General features: G+C 36.5%; 1 protein-coding gene across 2 annotated transcripts in view; it reads right to left on the reverse strand.

The window, feature by feature from the left end:
- The window catches only part of CNOT10 (CCR4-NOT transcription complex, subunit 10), a 47,158-nt gene that overhangs the window by 13,508 nt on the left and 16,839 nt on the right, over nt 1-16,811 (reverse strand). Inside the window, exons 7-14 of one of the 2 annotated variants that reach the window (XM_012720510.1) lie at nt 14,938-15,024; nt 14,371-14,454; nt 12,631-12,748; nt 11,948-12,097; nt 11,593-11,795; nt 7,574-7,695; nt 5,117-5,293; nt 4,251-4,328 (exon numbers count right to left, since the gene is read on the reverse strand). In XM_012720510.1, coding sequence (XP_012575964.1) covers nt 4,251-4,328; nt 5,117-5,293; nt 7,574-7,695; nt 11,593-11,795; nt 11,948-12,097; nt 12,631-12,748; nt 14,371-14,454; nt 14,938-15,024 — 1,019 coding nt within the window. Of the gene's footprint in view, nt 1-4,250; nt 4,332-5,116; nt 5,294-7,573; nt 7,696-11,592; nt 11,796-11,947; nt 12,098-12,630; nt 12,749-14,370; nt 14,455-14,937; nt 15,025-16,811 lie in introns of both variants that reach the window. The other variant, XM_004676348.2, reaches the window with a different exon arrangement.

Here is a 16,811-nt window from a genome sequence, read left to right on the forward strand (position 1 = left end):
TACCTCCTACTAAATACAATAAAAGAGATGAACAAAAACAATTATTAGTGAAGATGTGAAGAAAGTGGATTCCTCATATACTGCTGGTAGGATTGTAACAATGCAGCCATTGTAGAAAGCAATTTGGCTGTTCCTGAAATGACTGAACAGCTACCATATGACCCACCAATTCATGTATCTGAGAAAAAAATACATAAACACTTGTACACAGGTATTTATAGCAACATTGTTTTGAACAGTCTAAAGATGGGGACAATCCAAGTGGCTATGGATATATGAATGGATAAACAAAATTTCCTATGCTCTATATAATGAACTATTATTTAGCAATAAAATGGAATGAGATGTGATACTATAACCTGGCAGAAACCTGAAAACATTCTAACTGGAAGACATCAGTCATAAAAGTCCACTTATTATGATTCCATTAAGTTGAGAACAGTGAAATCTAGAGAAACAAAGTATGGTGATTAGGGCTGGGGAGGACAAAGTATGGTGATTAGGGCTGGGGAGGAAACGGGGCAAATGGGGTGAGCTATTGGGTGTAGGCGTTCTCTTCTGAGGTGAGGAAAATATTCTGAAGATTTATTTATTTATACATACAGAACTGGGGTACAAGCTAGAGATGCGACGGGTGAGAGGATTCACCAGAGATGGAGTAGGGAGCAGAACAGGCAGAATGACTGAAACACACTGCTGAGGGGAGCAGTGGCAAGGCAGGAGAGGTCTGCTGTGCCATGTGGTTTACCTCCCTGCCCGGGAATCGAACTTGTGCTGAAGTGGCTGCAGCGAGCTTCACAGTGCTGTGCTTTAACCGGCTGCCACCACGAAGGGTCTGGTGAAAATATTCTAAAATCAACTGATAGTTAACTGCACATCTGAGAATAAACTAAAAATTGCTGAATTGTACTTTTTTTTTTTTTTTTAAAGAAAAGATGTCTTTATTTATATATACCAGAGCTGGGGGGTAGGCCTGAGGTGTAGGCCTGAAGGTGGGGTGAAAGGATTCACCAGACAGAGTGGGAAGCAGATAGAGTGGGAAGCAGAACAGGCAGATCTAGTGAAATACTAAGCTGCGGGGAGCAGCTGGCGAGACAGGAGAGGTCTGCTGCATCCTGTGAGTCAGTCCCCAGACTGGAGATAGAATTTAGGTTTTAGTGATGGGTCACGAGACTTAACCCCTAGGCCACCACGGAGGCCCCCAGGATTGTACATTTTTACTATGTGAATTGTACAGTATGAATTATATATCAAGAAAATTTAATAATATAAGACATCAGTGGAATGCCCTCCCTGATGGTGTGTTAAAGTGCAGAATTATGAAACTATCCGCAGCCACTGAAACATGAGTTCAATCCCTGGCCATGGAGGTGAGCACATGTTGTGTGGCAGACCTCTCCTGTCTCAATTACCCGCTGCTCCCTTCAGCAGTGTATTTCAGTAAATCTGCCCGTTCTGGTGAATTCTCTTACCTCCCCCCCAAACCCCGCATCTTTGATCTGTACCCCAGTTCACATATGCATAAATAAATCTTTAAAAAAAGATACAAAACATACATTCTATCACTGCAGAAAGATTCCTTTCTAGTTAATTCCAACTACAGTTTTGATTTCTAGCAACATAAATTTTGCATAGTTTTATCTATCATATAAATGGTATATACTATGTACCTTATAACTGATTAAAATAAAATGTTTGAGATCCATTCATACATATATCGATGTATACATCAATAATGTATTCCTTTTTACTAGCTGAATAGTATTCCAATACACTCAGTGTACTACAGTTTAGCTATTTATTCTCCTATTGATGAATACCTGGGCTATTTTTTCTATTATGAGTACATCTGCCAAATTTTTTTGTGTGGGCAAGCTTTCATTTCCACTGGGTAATACCTATCAATAGAATCACCTTCCATTTAAAAAACTTAGTCATAGCATTTATTTAACTGAAGGCTGCACAATATATGTATTCTTCTAGTTGAATGAAAACTGAAATTTGGAGAATTCCACAATAGAAATAGTAACTGTTAACTATACTTCTATATCCTCCCTGATCAATTATATCAATACCTCTATGTTCTCCAGAGCCTTACAAATAAACTATTTGGTTGATTTCTGAGAGATTTCCCTCATTTGGAAATAAATTTCTGTTTTGTAAGATGTTTTTTCTGAAAGTTACCTTGATTTTAGCATGGAATCTTATAATTGTTTTATGTGTGATTTGTCTTCTAAATGTGGCTAGAATTAAATTATAATTTGATTAGAATAAAAATTTTTGAGACCCATCTTCATTTATAAATGAAAAAAACCTGAAAATTCTCAAAGACTGTGACTCCACACTGTAAGAAGTGGCCACTAGACAGTCATGATAATTTACTGCATATTGGTTATGCTGGAAATAGGAAATGAGGTTTTGCATTGGTATCTTGAGGATTAGAGAGCACAAGGGGTCAAATATAATAGTCCATAAAAACTAAACTATATAGTAGTCATACACATTTCCGATCACATAAAAGGAGTCAGGTCATAAGTAGATAAAATCTCTAAGAAATCCACCATCTTAACAGAAAGCTAATATGCTTAGTCTCCTTCCTACTACAAAAAAACAGCTGGCTCCTGCCTCAGAACTGCCCTTTAATACACCCCACTGTATTGTGAGCTTTTACAGCTTTGAAAAATAGACACAAACCTTGTACAGCCCTTTCCCTGTACCACGTTTCCACATTATCATTCCCACTGTCTTCCATGGCAGTTCTTTTGAGAAATCTACCCTAAAGCTCCTTCCACTTTGTTCCATTTCCTTTATTCCATCTGTTCCAGAAGAAAATGGTTAATCTATACCAGGGAACTCATCCTTGCCTCACTTTATGATGTTGGAATGGAGACCTTTTGCCCCTTTTTCACAAAAATAGGGAAGTAATTTTATTTCCCCTGAAAGTCACCTAACTAGGACATGGGGTAAACAGAGTTGTGCCAATAAAGGTACAAAACTCTTTGGGAGGAAGTATGCCCCCTGCACATCCCCTTCACTTCAATGACATTTTCAAAAGATAAAGTTAAATTGCACAATTCTGCAGCTGCTCAATCATTATGGGGTAATATACTTCTTAAATTGCATGCATAAATAAAACAACACTAGGATTAGTACCCATTCAAATGAACTTGTGAAAGTTAAACCCAGTGTAAAAGCAGTGTTAAATATCTTCATGAAGGAGTCCTTTAAGGCCTTCTGGGGTGGTGCAATAAGTAAGGATGCAGCACTGCAAGTGAGCCACAACCACTTCCGCACTTCCTCCTGTCATCTGCTGCTCCCCTTAACAGTGTATTTCAGTGGATCTACCTGTTCTGCTCCCCACTCTGTCTCTGGTGAATCCTCTCACCCCTCGGCATCTCTGGCCCACACCCCAGCTCTGAGATGCATAAATAAGTAAATCTTTAAAAAAAAAAAAAAAAAACACAACCAATGTATATGGAAATTAAGCAACACACTTATAAAATCTACACATGATAAGAAATCACAAGAGAAATTAGAAAAAAATTAAAATGAGTGAAAATTAAAACATAACAAAAATCTGTGAGAATCAAAATAAAAACATCTAGTCTACAAAAAAGCCCTTAATGAAAAGAAGTCCCATATCATTACACACTTTTTTTAAATCAGGCAGCTAAAATAAAAAGTAGGGGAAACACATATAATGAGGAAAAAAGACAGTGACAATATCAAAATTTGGTGAGGATAAGAAAGAAACTACATCACTGGCAATGTTGGTGGGACTGTTAAATGGTATAATCTCTCTAGAAAAGAGTTTAGCAATTTCTTATAAAATTAAATACATAAACTTCTGTACTACCTAGCAATTATAATTATACTCTTGGGCATTATGCCAGAGAAATTAAAAAGTATATGTCCACATAAAAATCTATACATGAATATTTATAATTGCTTTAGGGTGAATGGTTAAACTGTGCTGTGTCCATACTATGGAATAATTATCAGTGATTAGGAAGGAACACACAACAAAACTGATGAATTTTTAGAGAGTAATGTTCTGTTAAAAAAGTTAAGCCTGAAAGGTTAAATGTTGTATGGATTCTGATCAGTGTGGTTTATTATCACATTGGTTTAACATGTGATATTCAATCAGTATATTCAATCTTAGTATTCAATATATATTAAGAGAATAAAGGCAATTAAAAACAATGTGCTCACTTCAATAGATGCAATGCTTTCATTTAGATACTCACTTTAAATTTTCTAATTCCTGTTTTCTCAATGGAGAAGAAGGTGGAGCTGGAATGAATTTATCTCCATCATGGCTTTTACTGCTAAAATAGAGACAGATTGGAATTATAAGGAACAACAAATGAGTAATGTAAAATTCTTTCCCTAGCCCCTCTCCAAGGGAGTTTTTTACAATAAAAGTGTAAAAGCCAAAGCAATGAAAAATGCTTTGTAACAGAGTATCCCTAATATGTTGGAGCTATACTGTAAAACTAGTTTCTCCCTCTTTACCCATAATATTGCTTGTAAAAATGTCTAACTGGAAACTATTTCTGCTACACTAAAGAAACCACTACAATATTTTCACACCTTTCCCATTCTTCTGATCATCTTTTATCAACTATAGCAAAACATAACACCTTGCTTAAGAAAATAAAAAGTCCCACAACTGTGTTTCCAATTTTCTACACTATACATGCACTTTTATTATTATAAGAAATAATATTGGGAGTTGAGACTTAAGTTAAAAGATGTCATGTGTAAAAACAATAGTTTTACATATTATGGTGTTTGTCTTGTTATCAAACGAGTCAGTTTCTAATGTTTATCGACTAGCATTTTTTTGGGCATAATTTTAACTTATGCTGGAAAATGAGAACCATATACAAATATTTTGGAGGTTAGTGGTTTACAGGACATTAAAAGAAAAGGCAGGTAAGAAGATAAGATGCCTTGTTACTCTCTTCTAGAAAAACATAAACTTTAACACTTGAATTTCAAAATGGAGAAATTCAGGCTGAAGATTTTGGGAATTCCTGGAGAGGACAAAGAAATTTACTAATAGTCTTGAAAGGATTTTTGCCAAGGGCCCCTATAGGAATCAGAATACCTGCAAGTTTCACTGCTTTCACTGCTTTCAGTATTCCCACCTAGTTGATTACTATTTTTAGATCCATTTTCCTGCTTTGAATCTTGCTGTTCTTCGGGTAACAACAACAAGGCATTTCTGAGACAAATGGCCGCAAACTCCATACTGGCTACAGGAATGGCTGAAGACTGTCCATCACTTAAAAGAACAAAACTAAAGTAAGTAAGTAGCAAAGATAATTATTAGGAGTTAAGACAAAAGGATTATAAATGAAACCGTTGCTTATCAAGGCATCAGTTTCAGTATAAGCAATTATAAGACAATGCTAGAGAACACACACCCTAAATATTATAATATTATATATGGTATATAAAAAATATACATAATAAATTGTAAGTATATGGGACCAAGGGAAAAAGACAACTTAAAGGATACTGCCATGTCAACAGAAAAGAGGAACTAGAGATAAGGAAAACTGTAGCATGGGCCAGGACAGGTTTAATAAGGCTTGGAAAGAAGGGGAGAAAGTAGGTTTTTAGTTTTGACAGCTGAGCCTTGTTTTGGTTCATCCACACTTTAGGAAATGTCTTATTTGTAAGTTTTAAAAAAATCAGCATAGCCACTCATCTTACAATTTTGTTTAGATTTTACATAGTTTTCTACTGGTTTGATTTACTAAAACTAGTCAGCTTTATGGGGGGGGAATGTGAAGAGTAGCAACAATTTTGATATTGTAAAAAAAGATATTTATTTACCATAAATACTTAAGTATTTGCATTATAGCAGAAATAAATTATATCAAAATATTCTATGTCAGGTACTACTGAAAAGCTTTGGAAAACTTGCATTGAAAAATAACTTTTCCTCATTTATCTTATCTCAAAAGTTGGGTACAACAGGTTAAAGCACAGCACCAGGAAGCTATTCACAGCCACTGTAGCACAAATTTGATCCCTGACCAGGGAAGTGACCCACAGGGCACAGCAGACCTCTCCCATGTTACCACTGCTCCCCTCAGCAGTGTGTTTCAGTCCATCTGCCTGTTCTGCTCCCCACTCTGTCTCTGGTGAATCCTCTCACCTCCTGTACCCCTGGCCTTACTCCAGTTCTTGTGTGCATAAATAAATCAATTGTTTAAAAAAATAAATAAATAAACAAAGTACTGACTTTATAAACTGGTAACTTAAAGCTCATACTCATACACACATAACTCCCAAATGATCCACCATTAAGTATTCTCCTTTTTCTGAGAGTTATAAATGCTTTGATAGTCTAACAGGGTGGTCCCAAGGAAAAGGGGAAGTTCCAGCTTCCCTGCCCCACCCAGAAGGAGGGTGGAGCTGAGCAGGGAGGAGAAGAATCTTGAGAGGAGACTGAAGAGGAAGGACAGAGAATCAGAAGGAGACCTGAGGGAGGCCATGGAGCAGAGAAACATGTGAAAAAACTTTGTCATGTTTCTTGGTCCTGGACTGGGTGAAACAGATGTGGGTGAGAGACCGTGGGGAGGTTGACTATGGCAGCATTTATCTTGATTTTGATTTTGCCCTTTTCCTCCCAGACTTGTCTGGTCATTTCTGACCCTTTTCTAGGGTCCCCCTCCAGAAGGAGCTTTAGACTTGTGGTGGGCTTACAGACCTTGCTTTGGGCCAATCCCTTTGGGTGGACTTTTACCCACAAAGGGACAGGTAACTTTGGGTATTGATTTCGAAATTATAATCTTTGTCTTTTCTGTATTGCACACTAATTGTATTAAAATTCTTTTCCATGACAGGTCTTATATATTCTGTCTTGATGCTGTGGATGGCAGAACCTATTTAGAACAGGTAGGCATTTGGGGGTTCAGCAGCGCCCCTCTCCCTCCCCTGTAACCAAACTTAAAGGTCAATTAAACAGTTAAAAATATGGAATGATTTGTGAATTTTCACATCATCCATGAGCAAAAGCCATGCAAATCTTCTTTGTAGAAGCTGCTGAAATGCACAATGGAAAAACTTTTACATGGTAGTAAAGGATTTTATTTTTTTAAAAAAGAAAAAAGCCTACTCTTTTTTCCTCAAAGAACGTTCCTTTACTCTAAAATGAATACTTACAAATTTTTCAGCTGATGGCTGTACAAGCAGAAACCTAATATTCTTTTAGTTGCTTTATGTATTAGTACTTTTCCCCTCCAAATACGAAAGAATTAGCTATAGGAACTCTGAGAAAATAACTAAAGGAAAAACATCTAAGAAAATCAAACTATATAAAAGAAACACTAAGACGCCCTCTTCTGGACATTGTGAACAATGACACTAAGGGCGTCTCAAGTCTGGTCTTGAATAGTTTCAGTAGCTAAGGATTTAATAAAATTGACATGTTCCATAACATTCACTATAGTAGCAACAAACCTTACTTACAAGTGGATTCTTGAAAATATAGGAAACAATGTGAATTGTATTAAATAAATATATATGCACTTCCTTTATGCAAAATACTTACTTATATACAGTATTCTGTATGGACTGTGATGCCAGCACTATTTTACGATGATAGCCTTGGCCAACAATAGACTGTACAATTCCTTTTTTGCTTGGAAGACCTTTAGTTTCCTGTTCAGAAGTCTACAACAATACAAATAATTTCAATTAATTTAATGGAATTGTAAGACCTGAGGTATAAAATAATGATTCTTTTATCTGTCAAAACCAAAGTGGAGTTTTTGGTGATAAAAATATTTCAGTATTGAAAAAGAGTACATGAAGCTAAAAGTCTGTGATCTATTAATGTAAAGTTTGAGGTAATTCTAAGGAAAAAAGGCATTCAAGAATGACTCAAGCATTGAGAACCTTCTACAGAGAACAATCTAGGCACCATGCTGCATATTACAGGCAAACTGACAGGAGATTAAAGAAATTAAGAGAGCCACAAAAACACAATGAAAAAAAAGAAGCAAAGCACTAAAACACAAATATTTTCCTTTTTATTTAAAAATATTAAATTGTCAACAATGTGAAAACTCTAACATGCTACCTATGTTCACATTTACACAGTCACAATTCTTGCCCAGGAAATTAAAGTCCCCAAACCCTGTAAATATTAAACAGAAAATAGTAAAAGCTGCGTGTACAGCCAATTTCACTTATCTTCCCACTGACTCTAAATCTCTAAGTTTATGGGCAAGTGGAATCCCAACTAGTCACGCTATCAAGTTGTCCAGCTTCTTATACATAGAAACAAACTGGAGCCAATCCATATGAACTTGCAGAACTATACTCTGCCAGCAAAAAGTCCTTTTCTAAACGTAACTGTTTCTGGATTGTTCCTTCTTGCTTCCTATGTATCTACTACAGCTGTTATTTCCATATATGAGTGATTTTTTTTTCTTCATCCATGACTTTTAATAGAAAAAGGACTCAATGGTATATTCAATTATTTTACTATTATGTGATGCTCCACATGCAATAAACCCACTCTGCTTATTACTAATTTTATGTTGAGACGGCAGCCCAACCATATTAGTGAAAAGAAAGAAAATGTGTATCAAAGTAGGTATTCTGAGCCATTATTATTATATATTTTTAAAGATTTTATTTTTTTTTAAGTAGAAGAACTGGGGAACAGGCCAAAGGCGCAGGGGAAGTGGGGGTGAGAGTACTCACCAGAGACAAAGTGGGGAGCAGAACAAGTAGACTGAATGAAATACATTGCTGAGGGGAGTGGCGGCCAGACAGGAGAGGTCTGCTGCGCCATGTGGGTCAGCTCCCTGGCTGGGGATCAAACTCTTGCTGCAGTGGCTGCCAATAGCTTCATAGCGCTGAGCTTTAACCCCTCGCGCCGACCAGGGAGGCCTTCTGAACCATTATTAGGACTTTCATTCACACTGTTTTCTTTTGATGGTGACAAATTCATAATGATTCATCTATACCTTCTTCCCTGATTCTTAGATCACACATATTGATCAGATGAGTAGATCTGGAGATACACCAGAGGAAACAATGATGGAATGAAACTAATATCCCACAATAATAAACCATACCTTCAAAAATATACCAATAGTCAGAAAGTATTTGAGATCAATCTTAAGTAAAAGGGCCATATATAGGCCCTCTCTGGTGGTGCAGTGAATTAAAACAGCACTATGAAGCTATCTGCAGCCATTGCAGCACGAATTCAATCCCCTGCCAGGAAGGTGACCCACATGGCACGGTAGACGTCTCCTGTCCTGCCTGCCCACTAACAGTGTATTTCAGTCAATCTACCTGTTCTGCTCCCCACCCTGTCTCTGGTGAGTCCTCTTAACCCCCACACCTGTGGTCTGTACTCCAGTATTTTTTTGCTTAAATAAATAAATCATAAAAAAAAAAGGACCATATGTAATTAAAATATTCATGATCTTACACTGTCTGGCAGTAACAACATTCAACAAATTTGAGTTTCAGAACTCAGAAGAATAAATGATCCATTTATTATTTTTATGGTGCATTTCCAGAAAAATAGACTGTATGTTGTTTTAAATAGCTCTTTCTTGACCCTCCCTGGGGTGCAGCAGGTTTAAGCACAGCACTAAGAAGCTAAAGCCACTTCAGCATGAGTTCAATCCCCGCCTGCCCCGGAGGAGACCACATGGCGCAGTAAGACCTCTCCTGACCCGCCCGCTGCTCCCCACAGCAGTGTACTTCGTTGATCTGCCTGTTCTACTCTCTACTCTGTCTCTGGTGAAGCCTCTCACTGTGCCCTGTACCTCTGGCTTGTATCCCAGTTCTGTATGCACAAATAAATAAATATTTAAAAAAAAAGTCTTTAATATGTAAAATATCTCTTCTAAAATTGGCTCTATAAATATTTTTTAATTTAGCAGATGTTTTCTCATATGGACCACTGCCCAGGTTAAGCACAATCTTGCTTCTGCCAAAGATGTCTGAACCATGCATCAGATATTCAGCACAAAATGACCTAATAGGACAAATAAATCAGTTTTATTTTAATTCAAAATGAAGTGGTTCCTGACAGTATATACTGCTTTGTTCAACATTCCTTCTGCCTTAAATAAAGGACATCTTAGGGGATTTCTGCTATTGGAATTTTGCTTTATGATTTTATTACAAAGAACTTTGGGGTGGCTTTTACTGTTTTTTAGGTCACCTCAACTTCCTTTTAGAAAGCAGAGAAGCCTAGACAAAGACAGAATTATGGAAAAGTCCAAATGTCCTATTAGTAGCACAGACTGTGAGTGTTTTGATATCCACTGAGTTATGACAACCAAATCACTTTACAAACCTTTTTAAATCACATATTTAGAACTTCCTAAAAGAAAATGAAGGCAGTGATTTTGGAATAGAACTCACAGGACAAAGATGATCCTAGAAGCAGTATTTCTACAAGTACTTTAGAAGGAAAAGAAAACCTTTTTCTATTTCTCTCCTACTAGAAGTACACTCCCTGCTTTCTAATACCTGTACATAAGAAAAGCCTCAGCCATTCAGGTTCATGAATGGGAGGATAAGCAGTTTCTAGAGACTTTCTTAAAAGTATAAATTCTACCTAGAATCCTTTATTAGCTATTTGAGAATTATCCAGTAAGAAAGTTATCTTTTCAAAGGCAAAGTACAATTACTTAAGAGCCTTTCAGAAATAATACTTGTCTCTTCCCCAGTGATTTAAATCATAAATATTTAGGTATTATGTGAGAAAACTGCTAGGCAAACAACTTCTGTTAGCCCTTTAGTTCTTTTAGTTGCTTCTGGGGAAGTGCTACCAGGCAGGAGAGCCTCCACATTTTATGTCACACCTACACCAGCAAGCCAGGCAAAGACCTCAGATGCCTTACCATCCCAATCACCACATACCCAAGGGGGGTTAGAAAATGGGGTGATACAGACATTTGGTAATTCTGATACCACCTCTCTTTCCCTTATCCCCAATAATCCCTCCCCACTTGAGTTCAAAAGTTTCTATCAACTGCTATTTGGAGATAATGTACGCATGGACACTGGGTAAACTGGCCTCTTTCTCATAGCCATGGACAAACACATGTTCATGAGGAAACAGCTTGGTAATCCATGATTCTAAACCATTTCCTGAAACAGAAGTAAAGTGTGCAGACGTCGAGGGAAATGCAGTTCTTTCCACACTCACTGTTATCACCAGTCTCTTTAATCGCCTGCTGCACACACCAGTTCCAGGCCAGCAGAGTGCATGACCCCTGCCCCAGCGGCTAGCAGACCACTGCTCTGACAGATCTGACCTCCTTATTGGCTTCAACTCTGTAAGGTGACTGCTGATATATTTTGCCATACTAGCCCAAACCCAGGATGTTAACTGACTTTATGGAACTTAATTTTTTGTCTGTTGAAGAACAGACAACTATAAATTCCCCAAGAGTTAAAAAAAGGGATGAGCTCTTGTATGTTTCTGAGTATTTTTTGTTTTCAGTGTGACACCTAGGGAGGAAAGGGGAAGATGAATCAGGTGGGAAGGGGGAGGGTATGGGATAACAAAGATACCCAAGCAGCACTCACCCCCTTATTGGCAGCAATGCAGCATTCAGCCAGCCGTAGCCAGAGGCGGGGATTTGCGTGATAAACCTGAACAGCTTCAATCAGACACTCAAAGGCAGCTAGAGGCCTTCCAATGTGAAGAAGCTGAATTCCACAGTTATACAGCAGCTCATACCTCTTGTTGGTCAGCAGTGTACACATAGGTCTTCCTGAAAATTTTTTGCCTAATGATAACAATTACATTATTAAATCATTAGATTTACAGTAAGTTCCACTGAAAACATTTATTCTGCTGCTACACAGAATCACTGCTTCGCTTAATACCAACTCAATGAAAATAGATGTATACAAAGCCCCCTCCCCGGAAAGGACTCACCTGGGTCTGTGCTGCCTGCGCTGAGCTGGGCACAGACACTGTCATTTTCCTGCAGAGCCTTTTTAAAGTAGAAAATTCCCAAGTTGTGCTTGCTCATGGCAAAATGGATGCAACCAAGATTATTCCAGAACATGCACCGCAGGCATTCACCTAAGAAAAACACATACATTTTCCACAGACAAATTTTCCTGCAGATGTACCTCGGACAAAAATTGGGCATTATCTAGCATGATTTCTCGGACAAAAATTGGGCATTATCTAGCATGATTTCTTTCTATGTATGTATAGTTCTATTTAGTCCCTACAGAGCAGTTTAAAGAACACTTGGAATGTAAGGAATAGCTGAAAATTCTGTAAGCTTTTCATTAAAAATCTTTTATGAAAGGTGGTAAACCAATCTTTACATCTTGTTAATCTGTTTAGTTTCCTGTTGTTTAATTCTATGATTTAACAATTATTGGCAAATGATATAAAAAGGGTTAGCTATATGCACCACTAACATAACATGTAAATTGCACATGTACAACAGAACATTATGTAGAAAAGACTGGGAACAATCAAATGTAAGACAACAGCAGGACTACATAAAACAGAACATATAAAACCCTGCTTTTTGGTCACTAAACTTCAAGTCTCCACTGTTCTTGGAGTTCACACTTCTTTAAATGACAGTTTTCTTTTACCTGTTTTCATGAATCCTGGATGCTCAGCAATATTTGAGCTATTTAATAGCTTCACAGCTTTTCTGTAATTGCCTCGTAAGTACTCAAAATTGCTTTTGAGAAAGAGAGAGGGCGCAGACTGTAAAGAGAGTATATATTACTTAGAATTTGTTTTCAGATGCATATTATGAGATCATAAGCACATGGCAACATGTTCAAGAATATAAATGAATTAGCTAAGTCATGGTCACAAAAATATTAGTAGCATTATTTTTTTCATTGTTCTCACATTCTAGAAAAACTTAAAAAACTCTCAGAGTACATTTAAATTGAATTAACAGTCTATCTAGAATATTACCATATATATGTTGAAAAATAGTGTATAGAATGTCAACTGACTGTTGTCATTTACCACACCAACTAGAAGCTATTTAAATAGCACACACTAGTTCCTTCATTTTAATGGTAATTAGCAACTGGTAACCTCCCCTTACTTTTTAGGCTACAAATGCACCTTCAGAAGAATCCAAGGTACAGAAAATCAAAATATTTCACAAAGGTAAGGGAAAACAAGAATCATTCTATGAATGGAAAAACCCTTTCTTTAACAGGGGACTTATTTTTGAGAATTAATTTTGCATGTTTTGGGTTGCAGATATGTCTAAGAATCTTCATGGTGCAGGAACATCTCTGTAATACCTATTTGGAAGGCAAAAGTATGCAGCTCTGGGGACTAACTATGTGTACAGGAGGACATCTGGAATTGTCTTATTATTTATTCACTTTAGACCAGCTATAAGCTTTCTTTCTAAATCCTCCTTTACTCCATCTCCTGGTCACTGGGGAGAGATTCCAAGGTTTATTCCAGAAACTACTTCCTACTGAAGTTTTCCCTGATTCGGTAAGATTATTTTATTGCATTTCAGTTGCTAGTTTACTGTTGTCTCTCCCATATGACTATGGCTCTTTCAAGGCAGGGGTCTTATCTCAAAAAAGATTTGATGATAAGGAGATGGTTAGGTCTTCCCCTCAAGTCTACCCACTTTCAGTTTTAGCCTGGAATTGTTCTTAAAAATCACTTGATAATATTCACTTGAGGAAGGACAGTGGCTAATCCTTTCCTTCCTGAGATTTCTACAATAAAATTTCCTGAGTCATTTCTATTTACAAATGATATCTCCTCCTGATTTGATACTTTAGTGGAAAGGTTTCCCAAAAATATCAAGATTGTTCGCAATTCTATCTCTTCTCTCTATCATCTTTATTTATCAGTCCAGGGTTGAAGTGGAAGGGCTGCAATGAAGGAGTAATTGTATCTCAAATAATCTAATTAGTCAAATTGAAGGTATTGTTAGGTCAATAATCAGTTGAAAATGGCAGGTTTGGGCTACAATTTGATAATCTTTAATACATGTTTTGAGTATAAAGTAAAATAATTCTTAAAGTGTCTACTATCAGTAAATGTTTTATTGAATTGTGAGAAATCATTTCCAGAGTAGATAACTTTAAAATGATGATTCTTGAAGGTTACATACTACGGGGAAATGCTTCTTAAAATTTCCAAGTGAGAAACATATATTTGTAGACAGAATATGACCCCTACTTCTCAACTCTATATCAAGGTTTGTATCTGTTAGGAGAATGTATGTGCATATAACAATAGGTTTAAATAAAATGCTTGAAACTGAAAAGTACCTATTGTCCAAATAAAGAGACTTGAGGACATAGAAACAATAAGAGAAAAGCCAAGAAGAAACTTACATTCCCAGCTGTGTTCATGACTGACTTGATTTCCCTTTTACATGCCTTTAGGGACTTCATTTGGATATAAGCTCTTACTTTATACTGTTCAAAGGAAAAATGTTAGTATATAAGAACTTAGGTAGACTTACACATGCTAAAATAGCTTTACTGATAGTCAAATAACAACCAATTTGTTGGTAACATAACACTGATTTGTAAAAGCAAACAAGACTATCTTAGTTTATTTTTACTATAAAAATTTCATTTTCCAAGAATGTCAATTCAAATCTTATCAATTTTCCTCTGCATATGGCTAAATAGCAATGAATCTTAAATTATACAAATTGATTTTATCATTCAATATATTTCTAGATCATTTCTCTCAATATCCTATAGAGAAATGAAAAGAAATGATCACATTATTATATTAAGCAAACTGTATTTAGAAGGCTAAATGTGTTTTAAATTATGATACTTCAAAGCCAATAAAAAATGCATACTGTGAATTAGTTCCTACTTTCAATGATCTATCACATTATTCACAACCACCAATGCAGTGTATAGCCATTTTAAAATTTATGTCACCTGGTGTATCTTTGATTTTGCAGCTTCTATTAGAGCTCCACTTTCAGCTTTGTGGTTAGATCCATCTTTGTTGGTGTTATTGCCAGTCTGTTGGGTGGTAATAGAAAATTAACCAAAATTAAATACTGTTTATTTAATTATTTATATTTTCCAAGTGAGGTAATTTGAATCACCCAGTAAGCACTTCCAAAATTAGGAATCCCAAGTTCCATACCTAGAAATTCAAGTTTAATAATAGTTTGTAGTGGGTGGGGAAACTCTAAGAAGCTCAAGATTGACATTACATTTAAAAAGCACAGACTGAATAGGTTTCAAAACCCTGAATACTACATGTGCAAATTCTCTAGGAATTCTAAAAAATTTTCTCTAGTACAAAACAGCCAACAACGGATTCAAAGTCTCTCACTTCATAACCCATATTTACATTGCCAATCTTATCTTCCACTGATTGTCAGTTCTCAGATATCAAGCAGACCCAACACACATTTTTTATGCTGTTTTCTCTGCTAGCAGGGTTATCCTGCTCCATCCCTCTGACCTGTCAAATGATTACATCTTTCAACACCTAAATCAAACATCCAAATTTCCCTTAAACATTCCCTAACCTCCTTGCTCTCTACCTACCCAAGAACAGAAGTTGTTCAGTCTTTCTCATTTTTGTCAACTTAGTGTCTAACAGAACATATAACTATTTATTAAAGTGAATTATATTTCATCACTTGCTATAAGTATTGAATATAAAAGTGAAATATTTTATCACATATTGTTTAGGAATAATGCTAATTACTTAACTGCATTCTCTTACATGTATTCCTTGCTAATGAGAAATAAGGGTGATGTTTATTTTTAAATTTCAAGAACTTATTCAGGTAAAAAGGAAGTAATTGATGGGGAAGGCCCAGTGGTTTACAGTAAAGGTCTATGGGTGCTTTGGTGTGGGGGTAGGTTGTAACATACATTTGAGGAGGTATGGACCTAGACCCCTAGATCATACACAGTGCTGTAAAACAGTATTACCTCAATGAAAAAGAAAAAGACAGATATTGACAATCTTTTTCTCGGCAAACACTACACAAAGGGGCAGGATAGGAATAAAGATGGTTTATCCCTTGACAACCAGAGAACAAGCAAAATAAAAAACAGGAAAACCAAGATATAATCTTCATTTGTCTCTTATCAGAAAATGGCAAAGCTTAATTATAAATGTGTCCCCTTTTGGCAGCATTTCGACAAGATTTTCCCTAGTAAAAGCTACAATGTTTACCCAGATTATGGAATTTTATTGTATTAATGCTAATCTTTACATTCTATAAAACTATTTATGTCCCAAATGCAAAGATGTTTAGCATGTATCATTCGTGATTGGGAGAATAAAACTATTATGGGCCTCCCTAGTGGTGCAATGGGTTAAAGCACAATGCTATGAAGCTGTCCATAGCCACTGCAATGCAAGTTCGATTCCCAGCCTAGAAGGTGACCCAGATGGCTTGGCAGACCTGCTGCTTGACCTGCCCGCTGCTCCCCTCAGCAGTATACTTCATTCCATCTGCCTGTTCTGTTCCTCACTCTGTCTCTGGTGAATTCTCTCACCTTCCTGCACCTCTGGCCTGGACCCCAGTTCTTGTAAATATAAATAAATAAATCTTAAAAAAAAAAAAAACTTATAAGATACCATTTCACACCCCTAAGGATTTACTAAAATTTTTAAAGCAGGAAAATCCACAAAAACAGTAGATTGGTGTTTGCCAGAAGGCTTAGGCAAGGGCAGGAGAAAGGAATGGCTGTTTACAGAAAGAGAAAGAAAAATACCGGATGGTGTCACTCATAGCAGGAGTATAATGGACCAGGCAAGAAAATAACAAAAATAATGAACA

Source organism: Condylura cristata, unplaced genomic scaffold, assembly GCF_000260355.1.
Source record: "Condylura cristata isolate star-nosed mole 26May11 unplaced genomic scaffold, ConCri1.0 scaffold00004, whole genome shotgun sequence".
NCBI lineage: Eukaryota > Metazoa > Chordata > Mammalia > Eulipotyphla > Talpidae > Condylura > Condylura cristata.